The sequence below is a fragment of the Beta vulgaris genome, chromosome 5, assembly GCF_026745355.1.
Source record: "Beta vulgaris subsp. vulgaris cultivar EL10 chromosome 5, EL10.2, whole genome shotgun sequence".
Lineage (NCBI taxonomy): Eukaryota > Viridiplantae > Streptophyta > Magnoliopsida > Caryophyllales > Amaranthaceae > Beta > Beta vulgaris.
In genome coordinates this window covers 48,776,057-48,788,820 of record NC_079206.1, presented here as the reverse complement: position 1 = coordinate 48,788,820, position 12,764 = coordinate 48,776,057, and the positions used below count along the sequence as shown (strand labels likewise).

Below are 12,764 nucleotides of genomic sequence, written 5' to 3'. Positions count from 1 at the left end.
GGGCAACAATAGGTATTAATTATATTGCTGCGGTTTTTAGGCCAAACCGCAACAATATATTTATTTTATATCAGATTTTGGAAAACCGCTGCAATAATTAAAAAATAGACATATGCTATAAAAAATAGACATTTGCTGCGAGTTTTTTGGAAAACGGCAGCAATAGGGTCTGTACAGGTAAAAAAAAATTTTTTTTTTGTTTGCATTTTACCATCAAATTTGAAAGACAAAATAATTAAAAGAAAATAAAACGCTATTGGTTGATACTAATGACAAAAAATTATTATACAAAAACAAAAACAATAACCATATTAATCATAACAACTACAAACAACTCTTTTTCAAGAACAATAAACATATAATTACCCTTCGAACATCACCACTTACACGCTGAACACAAGACATTCACGCTTAGTTTGATAGACCTTATTCTTGAGCAATTACAACAAGTTGTTTCCCAACATTACGGCCATAATAGAGCCCGATCTAGGCTGAGGGAGCGCTCTCTAAACCTTCAGCAACATCTTCAACATAAGAAATCTTATCCTCCCTGTTGTGTGGTAGAATCATTTCCAGGTATTTAGGGTAAAGATGATAGTAATCACCCACAATACATCCTTCCATACTAATGCGCTTTGTGGTAATATTGAACAAATTATGAACGCCCTCCGGCTGTACAAGATTGTACTGTGATATCATTCCACAAACTGGGATTCGACCATTGTTTCTCATGTTTGATAAAACAGCCTCAAGCATCTTCCCTCCAACGTTCTCGAAATAAATGTCGATACCCTCCGGGAAATACCTAAGCACAGTAAGACATTAACGTATGAGCATCTAATAACAAGTGTGCAATAGTGAAAACAGGTGCGATAGAGGATTATTTTGTATGACAAAAAATTAATAGTGTTTTATTTTCTATCAAACAATAACCATATCTTTTTTGTACAAAATAAAAAAATTATTATCTTTGATTCGAATCAATTCACTCCCTAAATTCGCAATAGATCTGAATAGAAAGAACGATGAGAGAAGAAAGAACTCGAGCGGCCGACGAACTGGAGAAGCGAAGGAGAACTCGAGCGGTCGACAAACTGAAGAAGCGAAGGAAAACTCGAGCGATCGACGAATTGAACGGTCTTCATTGCTTCTCAGCGAGCCATCAACGACCGTCCTCAACCGAAGAAATTACGCAAACCAAGACACGCATCTCGAAGAATCGAACACCTTACTCGCCGGAGATTCGTCGAAGGTGGCGAATTGGGATCGCATATGGTCGCGTCGGCTTCGTCGGGTCGCACAAGGTTGACAGAAGGCGAAGGTTGACATGAGGCGAATTGGCGTGTTTAGAGAGGTTAAGAGAGATGAGAGTGAAGAGAGGGTTGAGAGCACTACAAAAAAAAATGGATATAGAGGCACATCATCTGGATGAGTTGCCTCTGAAACCCCTTTTAGCATCACATAACCATAGTTGCCTCTAAATTATATGGTTTTTAGTGTCAAATATATTCTGGTGCCTCTAAAGATACATTTCAGCATCACATGTATGTTGGTTGTCTCTAAAACCATGTTTTTAGCATCACATGAATATTAGTTGTCTCTAAATCCATATTTTTAGCATCACATAAATTTAGTTGTTTCTAAAGCCATTTTTTTTTAGCATCAACGGTAGTTAGTTGCATCTAAAGCCATGTATTTAGAGTCACATGAATTTTTTTGTCTCTAAAGCCATTTGTTTTAGCATTAATTGTATTTAGTTGTCTCTAAAACCATGTATTTAGCGTCACATGAATTTAGTTGTCTCTAAAGCCATTTGTTTAGCATCGAGTGGAGTTAGTTGTCTCTAAAGCCATGTATTTAGCATCCCATGAATTTAGTTGTCTCCATAACCCTTAATTTTAGCATCAATTGTAGTTAGTTGTCTTTAAAGCCATGTATTTAGTGTCACATGAATTTAGTTGTCTCTATAGCCATTTTTTTGGGCATCACATAAATTATTGTTGTATCTAAAGATATTTTTTAGTGCCACTTGAATTGTGGTTGGAGCGGAACTAACATTTTGAAGCTGACTGATTTTATATTTCTAAGATTATTGCGAAAAGAAAAATAAAAAAAAAGGAGAAAGAAGTCATGGAAAGTCGAATATTTAAACTTTTACAATCCAATGAATATATTAGAACCTCTAACGCTTAACTTACTAAAACTTTTAGAATCCAATGAATATATTAGAACCTCTAACTCTAATAAACTATATTAAGTGATCCTCAAATATTTTAAACAACTAGATATGTTATTAAAATTCTACAGAAAATTCGGCAGAGTTTCCTTTGTAATACGGACCGCCTAAAACTTAATTTAGGACTCGCGTCCGATTCATAATCCTATATCCTCAAAATCCAGCAACCCAAACAAGTTTAAACTTTAATTTACAAACTCAACAACATGAGAACAACAGAAGCATAACAGCAGCACAACAACAGAAGAATAACAGCAGCAGCAGATCAACAACATCAGAACAGAAGCATAATAGCAGAACATGAACTTGAACCATTGTTATTGGAAAAAAACCAGTATATGAACCACTAACAAAACCATACTCCTTAGGACACAAACCCATAATAACCACTAACAAAACCATAATCCTTAGAACATAATAACCATTATTATTGGAAAAAAACCAGTATATGGACTTGAACATAGAATATATAAAAACCAGTATATTAACTTCAACGTGAACAGCAGCAGATCAACATAAGCTGAACAACAAAAGCAGAACAACAACAGCATAGCAGCTGCAGCAGAACAGCAACAGAACAACAACAGCAGACCAGCAGCAGCAGACCAACAGCAGCATAGCAGCAGCAGCAGCAGTAGAACAACAGCAGCATAGCAGCAGCAGAACAGCAGCATAGCAGTAGCAGCATAGCAGCAGCAGCAGAACAGCAGCATAGCAGCAGAACAACAACGCATCAGAATAACCATTATTATAGAGTCACCAATGATTTTTTTTTTTAAAAAAAGATAAGGAGAAACCTGGGTCACCTTAATACTGATATCTAACAAATATCTTTAATCTTCAACATCATTGTGTTTTTTCTCAGACTTTTGAATTAGCTCTTCCTCATCCTCTTCATCGGTCCACTGTCATAAGTATTAATACAGAAGTTAATATTTGTAATTGTTAATAATGCACATGTGTTAATCTGTTTTGCATTAAATTGAAGGTATAATCTATGACATACCGCATCCATATTGAGATCGGACATGTTGTATCCAGCCAAATTCATGAAGGCTTCTAGGGTGCGTTCCATAAGTCTAGATTTCTTTTCGAGGCCTCTCACTGTATTACTTAGAGCTTCGTTCTTCTCCTTAACCTCGTTTGCTTCCTTCTTTGCCTCACTAGCTTCATTTTTGGATGCTTCAGCCTCTTTGCGAAACTTTTCTCCTTCACTAAATGACCCAAATAATGATGTCACTGAGGGACTTATCCCTTTTTGTCGATCACGTGCACTTGGCTTGCGTTTTGGCTTAATTGTTGCATAGATTTCTTCATCAGTCATTTTTGTTTCCAAATTGTTTCGTTGCTCAACTAGCTGCTTAATTTCATTCTGCAGTAACGGGAGAAGATCTTGTCATGTAGGAATATACTTTCAAATACAACCAAAAAAAATCCAGTTTGAATATTCGTTTCCATGGTGTCCTGTGCCGATTGAGTTACAGGTTTTTGTCGCTTCTGGTATGAGTCTCCTCGTACAATTCCAATAATCCTGGCATTACCTTGTCACGTTCAAACTGAAGGAATGGCAAACAATAACCTAAGTAACTATTCCAAAAATTAGGACAGGAATGGTGAAAGAACACGCGCTACCATATCTTGTGCTTTTTGTGCAAAACTTTTTGTTCCTGCCGTATGCCGGCATCAAGGTATGACCTATTGTCAATGTTTTTGCGACTCTTTTTCTATTAAATTCAAATATAAACAAATTACAATTGTGTGAAATGATAAAAACTTGAAAATAAATAAAGAAATCTATGCAATGTACGAGGGTGCATTAACCTGAAAGTCTGGAGTGCCAAAGTATGATACAAGCCACTCCCAGTCTTTTTCGTCAACACTTGGGGGCCTATTATCTTCTTTCAGTTTGTCGTCATCATTTTCTTCAGTTTCATAATATTCTCTCTTCAAACGTGCACGAAAATTCCGATACTTCTTGTTCAAAGATGTCTATATGAATACTTCCTCTTATCTTTTCTTTTCTTTTCACGTTCATCTTGATCTTTAACATCATCCAGCCCAATATCAAATTTGTCCTGCACATGAGAAATGTTCTAATTAGAAATAAAGTTCGTAAAAGATATTGAAGAATTATCAATGCTTGTGGAAGTATTGTTCTACCAAAATGAGCTTCCACATCTTCTCTTTATTCTCTTGTGGAACTTGTGAAAATTCTTCAATACGATAAAGTGGCGCATTCATAGGATCTCTGACGAGGGAACCACAGTAACTTGACAGCTTAGCTCTGTTGACACCTATTGGTTGACCACTGAAATCAAAATCTACCTTTATCTTCTCACCGGGTCTCATTTTACTCCAGTCGGTACACAGATGGTTGGACACCCTTCAGGCTTGAGAGGTACACAATTTATTCTTTTATTAATGTAGTAGAATATTAGTAGTACATAAAACTAATCAAATTAATTCATGTTTTCTATTTTCAGGTCATTTGGATGCCATACAAGGATGATCCGGCTAGGACGGTGCCGAGGAAGTTGTATGTCGGTTGCATATGCTACCGAGATATTGGTGAGCCGTACAACTCAGAACGGGTATACGATAGTAGGGTTATGTCCGGGTTATTCCTTCTCCGATTCTTGAACCCAACTTTGCATACAGACCGACAAACATGAAGAAATATGAGGTTGAGGTCAACATAACACTAGTTGAGTCATCATGGCATCGTTTCAGTCGACATTTAAAAATTCTCAATGTTTCGCATTTGAAATGTGCTAGTCGTCCAAGAGATTGTTCATTGGGCTACATGGACTGGTGTTCTACATATTCTCATCCGATCCTTCACTAGTGGAATAAATGCTATTTGCTGCGGTTAAAAAGTGCCCTATTGCTGCGGTTTTGGCGTGCATCAATTAAGGGGGCAACAATAGGTATTAATTATATTGCTGCGGTTTTTAGGCCAAACCGCAACAATATATTTATTTTATATCAGATTTTGGAAAACCGCTGCAATAATTAAAAAATAGACATATGCTATAAAAAATAGACATTTGCTGCGAGTTTTTTGGAAAACGGCAGCAATAGGGTCTGTACAGGTAAAAAAAAATTTTTTTTTTTGTTTGCATTTTACCATCAAATTTGAAAGACAAAATAATTAAAAGAAAATAAAACACTATTGGTTGATACTAATGACAAAAAATTATTATACAAAAACAAAAACAATAACCATATTAATCATAACAACTACAAACAACTCTTTTTCAAGAACAATAAACATATAATTACCCTTCGAACATCACCACTTACACGCTGAACACAAGACATTCACGCTTAGTTTGATAGACCTTATTCTTGAGCAATTACAACAAGTTGTTTCCCAACATTACGGCCATAATAGAGCCCGATCTAGGCTGAGGGAGCGCTCTCTAAACCTTCAGCAACATCTTCAACATAAGAAGTCTTATCCTCCCTGTTGTGGTAGAATCATTTCCAGGTATTTAGGGTAAAGATGATAGTAATCACCCACAATACATCCTTCCATACTAATGCGCTTTGTGGTAATATTGAACAAATTATGAACGCCCTCCGGCTGTACAAGATTGTACTGTGATATCATTCCACAAACTGGGATTCGACCATTGTTTCTCATGTTTGATAAAACAGCCTCAAGCATCTTCCCTCCAACTGTAATCCCCCACATTTTTAAAGGATTTTTCATAAATATATTAAGTTATTTATGTAATTATATTAAATCCAAAGGAGTTTGGAAAATGATTTGACTTTTAAAAAGGGTTGACTATTTTAAAAGTCAACTAAAATATTTTTCTGAGCTTAATAAAGTTTGTAAAATTTTAATTAAGCGAGTTTTAAATAAGAGTTTAATTATTAAAAGTATATTCGAAAAGAAACTTAATGGAATCAAAGCCCAAAAGAAATAAAAAGGGAAAGGAATTTGATGACTAAAGTCCTAACAAGCCCATCTTGTTAGTCATCAAAGTTTAATTATTGAAATCCTTTTCCTAAGCCCAATAGGATTAGCCTATTTAAATATCCTAAAACCCGAATTTTTGCCCTACACTTATTTTCTCTCTCCTCACTTGCACGTGAGTTTCGAAATTCTCTCTCTCTCACTCGACTTTTCTCTCTCCTCTTCCTCTTGTGCGTGATTCCATCTTTTCTCTCAAAAATCGTTTCTTCTTCGCTAAGTAACGTTTCTTGTTGAACAAGAAACGTCACAAACATATTTTTTTGAAGCCGAAAAAACTGCTGCCGCCGTCCTTGCTGCTGTTTCAGTCCGGCGCCCCTTCTTCCTCCTCTTATTTTGGTTGTTTTCTTTACTTCTCCTTTAAGATTCCATTAAAGTTCCAATTTTTATTATTATTTTATTATGATATGCATGATTTCGATTTGAGTTATTATTTTTATTATGAAATATGTATTTTTCGGATCATATGTATAAAAGAAAAATTTCAGATTTATTATTTTTAATTTTTAATCATGAAAGATGTGATTTTTAGGGTTTTAAATCACTAGAAATCGCATATTTAGAGTATGAATATGATTTTTGATTGGAATATGATTTTTATATTCATTTAAAATATTTTCAGAAGGTTTAGAAAATTTTATAGTTGCTGGAAATTCAGAAAGTTAATATTTTAAGGTTTTTTAATTGTTTTTAATCACTAGAATAGTTTATCTATACTAGGGATTAAAAATAATGAGAGTTTAAATTATAAAAGCGATTTTTAAAGAAGTTTAAAAGGGTTTGGGAAATTTTAAAGTTGCTGTATTTTTTTTAGTACAAGTATTTATTCGATTTCTTGGTTGTTTAGGCGGAGAATTCACTGTAGGGGACTTTTAGTGCTTAAAAGTGGCCTACCGTAACGTTTATACGAGGTACGTACATAGTCTACGTGCTAAATGGTTAGAAACATGCTCTAGGGATGTTTTTAATTTGTAGTATCATGTATAGGACCTTGTAGTTCATATATATGATTTACTGAGATGGCTTTACATGTTATTTGCTTGAATGCTACATGTAAACTAAGAATATGTTTAAGTATGACTTGTTTGTATGGAAGTTTGATGCAAGCAATTAAGTTTGGTTTGGTATTAATTCGTGAGTGAATTAATGTAAGTAAATTGGAATCATGGATTCTTTGAGTTTATTAATTTATCTTATAAGAACCGAGGATCTTATTTGGTAAGTTTGGTTTATACCTATGTAAAGGTACGGATTTCTGTTGGCTGGGTTCAACAAAGGATAAAAAGAAATAAAAGGAAGTCTTGATTGATAAGTTGTGAACACTTGTTAATCTAAAGATAAAAGGAATTTTGTTGTGATTATGTGATTAGAATTGTGTATTATTTGGTTGTTGTGGTGTCATCACAAGTATTAAAAGGAATGCAACGTAAAGTGAAACGAGAATAAGTTATAGACTTTAGACTAGTGCACGTCTAGAGTTGGACATAAGGGTTGGGGTTATGGTGAGCGTGCCATAGCTTTTCTAGGATGGGTTGATCACCATCCCTTTTTATTCAAAGGTTCCTCGATATCGCAGGTCACTCTGAAATGGAGTCGCGCCCCCATTTCATTTTTATTGGCAGGACAACTCGTCTAATAACTATTCCATTAAAGTGATAAAAAGTAATTTAAGTTTAGTTCAGTAAAAGTCGTCTGCATGATATTACTTATTTATGTTTTATTTATCCCTGCAAATTATGTGTAGTATCATGTTTAGGATTTTTTTGTCTGATATGTAGTACTCAGCTTTGCTGATTACGTGCTTGTCTGTGTTTGTGATCATGGCTTTGCCTATTGATCCTGTGGTGATCCTTCGGGGAGCAGAGTCAAAAAGCATTGACATTACAGGTTCGAAGATGCATACATTGGGGAATCTGGAATGGAGAGGCTTTTTGATAGTAGTATTTAAGTTGTTTCTAGGAGTTTATATTTCAGACTTTAGCTTTAGTTGGTGTGTTTCAGTTCAAACATTGTTTGACTCTTATTTCATAAGTTTAATAAAGTTGGTTTTGTTTTAGTAAGTTTTCCGCTGCAAAATTCTGAGTAAGCCGAAACGTTTTCACACGGGCGATAATGCCTGGGTAATTCTCTAGTTTTATATTATAAAGTATTTTCTAGAAAGAGAGAATTATCGGGGTGTTACAAAGTGGTATCTGAGCTTTAGGTTAGTTTAAGACTTATAGGCGCCTAACTAACTAGTTCATTAAGTGACTTTAGCTTCTTAAGTTACCTAGCTTATGGGTTATTTGAAGGAAACCTTAAGTATGCTCCTACGTTTCATTTCGAAAGATGAACACAAATATTTTGAGGATCAAAATTTTTTTTTAGAACCGAAATTTTTTTCGGAAATTAGGTTCGAAATTTCGTTTTCCGAAAGTCGAGGAGTTCGAAATTCTTTCGTTTTCGTTTTTCGGAAATTTTTTTTGGAGCCGAATAAAAAAAAAAAAAAAAAAAAAAATTTGTGTCGAGTAAATTTTTTTTTCGAATGTTTGAGTTCGAAATTTTTTTTTTTAGAAAATTTATTTAGGCACAAAAGTAATGTTATTTAAAAAGTCTGCATTATTTTCATCCTTTAAGGTTTATAGAATGACATTGTGAGAATGGGTAGTATAGAAGGGCATATAGGATAGAAATATTATATGCCTGCATTGAAAATTAGTTCAGCATCATATTATTTTCTTCCCTGCAAATAAGTGCATTATTATTTTTCTTCCCTGCTATGATGCATGAATGTTTCTTCCCTGCTAACTGTTATATCCTTCTTGCCTGCTAAGGTGTTATATTTTACATGCCTTTGTTTTTGTTTACCTCTTGATTATTTGTGGGAACACGTTAGAAAGAGTGCTAAACCATTATGGTTTATTTGTTGTAGATCCCTAACCATGTCTGCCAGACAAGTTAATAGAATTGTCAGGCAAAGTTAATAGAGTAGGAAGCTATCATAACCCAATTATATTGAGTGATGATGAGAATGTTCGATGTATGAGCCTGAAGTTATAGTTACATAGCTTGAGATCATTATGCATTATGGTTAAAAGTAGGTATCCCTGTTAGCGATATGAAGTAATTCAAGAGTTTGATTGTACTAGAGTGCAAACTTGAAAGGACATCTACAATGTTATTTGGAGACTTTATCTGAGCGATGTGAGTGTTTTAGAGATGGATGAAATGGACATCAATCCAAAAGTATTTGAAGATCTACTAGATCTAGGAACTCAAGTTATTATTGTTATTATTATTATTATTATAGTGATTACCCTGGAGACTTTGGAGATGAAATGTTTACTCCGTATAAAGGAAATAAGGATGAGAATGATGTGTAATCCATAGAGTATTTATTTATGTTTAAGATTAGTTGTTGGAAAGTAGTCAAGCTATAATGGTTTAAATTTCCTTATTCTATATTTGAGGAATAAGTTGGTTATTTTGGATTGGGAGAATATTCTTATTATCGATTGAGGAATAGAAGTTATTATTTCTTTATATGAGTGAGTAAGAATTTATTCTGGGCACGTGATGGGAAATTTTTTTATTTATTATTTTTTCATCATGTGATTATATTCTTGCTTGCTTGTTTCTACTTGCACGTTGATGTGAATATATTTTACATGGATTATGTGATTATTAGAGAACATTCATGTTGAACTTAGTGGAAATTGTTTGTTGATGCGATCTTTAATGATCAAATCAAATGTTGCCTTATTAGATGGACATGTAAGTTATGCTGGAACCAAAGTAGATTACGTTAGATTTCAGTCGCGAAGTAGAGCGTCAAACAATAATGATGCCTTAGCTTCTGCTATTCGCCTTTGGCAAAGAATTTGACTCGAAAAAGTTGAGTGTCCCGATTCTGCTGGGACATGTTTGAGAGACTAGCTAAGATTAAACTGTCGTACCTTAAGGGGTAAGCTGACCCTATCCTCTTAGAGAGTCGGATTAGGGCGTTTGAAAAGATTTTTGGGGCTGTGAACTGTCCTGAGAGTGTGAAAGTAGGTCAAGTTTACTATATCTGAAAGATGAGACTGACTTATAGTAGAAAGAGAATGAGACTAGACTCAGTATTATGAAAGAGTTTATTTGGGAATCCTTTATTGCTGCTTTAAGAGAAAAGTTTTACCCTGCTTTTATGAGGAAACTAGAGTTTATAAACCTTAGGATGAGAAGTATGACTATCTCTAAGTATTATAGCAAGTTCATAGCGTTGTCTAGATTTGCACTTGAAGTAATAGCCACTGAGGAGTTAAAGGCTCAATGATTTGAGCAAGCTTGATTGAGGAAATTCAATTGGGTTTAGTAGATTTTGAAGTGTTGATTTGCCTATTAGCATACCTATTGGAGAAATCATAAGGTATACGAAGTTGTTAGAAATTGCCTTTAAAGATAGGAGACTTTGTATTTCCGTCTGACTTAATAGAATTAATTTGGGAGACCTAGATGTGATTCTTGGGATGAATATTTTGATTTACAAGGCCAGGATCGATTGTGAAGTTCAAAAGTAGTGTTGAGAAACCCTTCGGGAAAATTGACCTCATATAGACGATTTGGGAAACCAAGAATTTGGAGTGATCTCTGCTATGCAAGTGCAGAAGTTGATGAGAAAGGGGTGTGAGCTTTTTCTGTAGCGTGCAAGATGTGAGTAAGAAGCTGAGTTAAAACTTGAGGATGTTCCAATAGTAAATGAGTTTATGGACGTATTTCCGAGTGAAATTTCAGGTATGCCGCCTGCAAGAGCTGTTGAGTTTACCATAGACTTAGTTCCTGGAACTGCACCTATATCTAAGGCACCTTATAGAATGGCACCTCCTGAGATGAGTGAGTTAAAGACGCAATTGCAAGAACTTTTGGATAAGGGTTATATCAGACCTAGTGCATCGCCTTGGGGAGCTCCTGTTTTGTTCGTGAAGAAAAAGGATGGGAGTATGAGTTATGTATCGACTATAGGGAGTTGAATAATGTTACCATTAAGAACAAGTACCCTTTGCCTAGAATAGATGACCTATTCGATCAATTGAATGGAGCTAGTGTGTTCTCGAAGATTGACTTACGTTCAGGATATCACCAATTGAGGGTAGCTGATAAGGATGTACCTAAGACTGCCTTTAGAACGCGTTATGGTCACTACGAGTTCACTGTAATGCCATTTGGGTTAAAAAAAAAAATGCTCCTGCTATATTTATGGATTTGATGAATAGAATCTTTCATGAGTTTTTAGATAAGTTCGTAGTGGTTTTCATTGATGACATTTTGATATATTCGAGGAATGAAACCGAGCATAGATGAACATTTGAGGATTATCTTGGAAACCTTGAGGAAGAACCAATTATATGCCAAGTTCTCTAAGTGTGAGTTTCGTTTGGAGAAAGTAGCATTCTTGGGTCATTTTGTGTCTAAGGAAGGAGTCTCGGAGATCCTGCTAAGATTCAAGCTGTGAGTGAGTGGCCAACTCCAAAGAGTGTGTGACTGACATTAGAGTTTCTTGGGTTTAGCTGGCTATTATAGGAGATTTGTGAGAGATTTCTCAAGATAGCAAGACCTATGACTAATTTGATGAAAAAGGAGTCCAAGTTTGAGTGGAATGAGAAGTGTGAGGAAGCTTTCAGATCTTGAAAGATCGTTTAACCACTGCACCTGTCTTAACCCTACCTGAGGAATGAGGGATTTGAGGTCTATAGTGATGCTTCGAAGAATGGTTTGGGTTGTGTGTTGCAACAGAATGGTAAGGTAATAGCTTATGCATCGCGTCAATGAAACCTTATGAGGCTAATTACCCTACCCATGATCTAGAATTAGCTGCCATAGTGTTTGCTTTGAAGATTTGGAGACATTATCTTTATGGGCAACTTGCAAGATATTTACAGACCATAAGAGCTTGAAGTACATATTTACCCAAAAAGACTTGAATATGAGACAAAGGAGATGGCTAGAGTTGATTAAGGATTACGATCTAGACATCCAGTATCATGAGGGGAAGCAATGTGGTTGCTGACGCCTTGAGTCGAAAATCGAGTCATAGCTTGAGTTACTTGATATGTCCTGAGGAGTTGTGTAGAGATATGCAAAGGTTGAACCTAGAAATTTTAAATCCTGGGGAAAGTGAGGCTAGACTCAGTAATCTTTCTTTGGGAGTGTCATTTTCGATGAGATCATTGAGGGTCAAGTTGGGGATGAGCATCTAGATAAGATAAAAGAGAAAATGAAGCAAGGTAAGAGTAGACTTCAAGATTCATGAGATGGGAGTCTAAGGTTTTAAGGGACGGTGGTGTGTACCACAGAAGTGTAACGATCTAAAGAGACGTCTTATGGATGAAGGGCATAATACTCCGTATTCTGTGCACCCTGGGGGTGACAAGCTGTATAAGGATCTAAAGGTGATATATTGGTGGCCGAACATGAAACGAGGTAGCCGAGTATGTGTCTAAGTGTCTAACCTGTCAGAAAGTGAAGATAGACCATAAGAGGCCCATGGGGACAGTCCAACCACTAGAGGTTCCTGGATGGAAGTGGGAT

General features: G+C 35.4%; 1 protein-coding gene across 1 annotated transcript; it reads right to left on the bottom strand.

The window, feature by feature from the left end:
* Window positions 1–486: 486 nt before the first annotated feature.
* On the bottom strand, window positions 487–3,560 carry LOC130591435 ((+)-pulegone reductase-like). The gene is made up of 3 exons (XM_057394755.1): window positions 3,243–3,560; window positions 3,104–3,141; window positions 487–805 (listed from the first exon to the last, which is right to left on the bottom strand). The coding sequence occupies exons 1-3, from the start codon at window positions 3,558–3,560 to the stop codon at window positions 487–489; spliced, it is 675 nt and encodes a 224-aa protein (XP_057250738.1).
* Between the last annotated feature and the right edge of the window lie 9,204 nt (window positions 3,561–12,764).

Excerpts from the sequence above, each read along its gene's own strand:
- LOC130591435 (XM_057394755.1), bottom strand. The coding sequence starts at position 3,560 with ATGACTGATGAAGAAATCTATGCAACAATTAAGCCAAAACGCAAGCCA. Across the intron at positions 3,142-3,242 it reads CCGATCTCAATATGGATGCG|TGGACCGATGAAGAGGATGA; the intron begins GTATGTCATAGA and ends TACTTATGACAG. Across the intron at positions 806-3,103 it reads GAGGAAGAGCTAATTCAAAA|GTATTTCCCGGAGGGTATCG; the intron begins GTCTGAGAAAAA and ends TACTGTGCTTAG.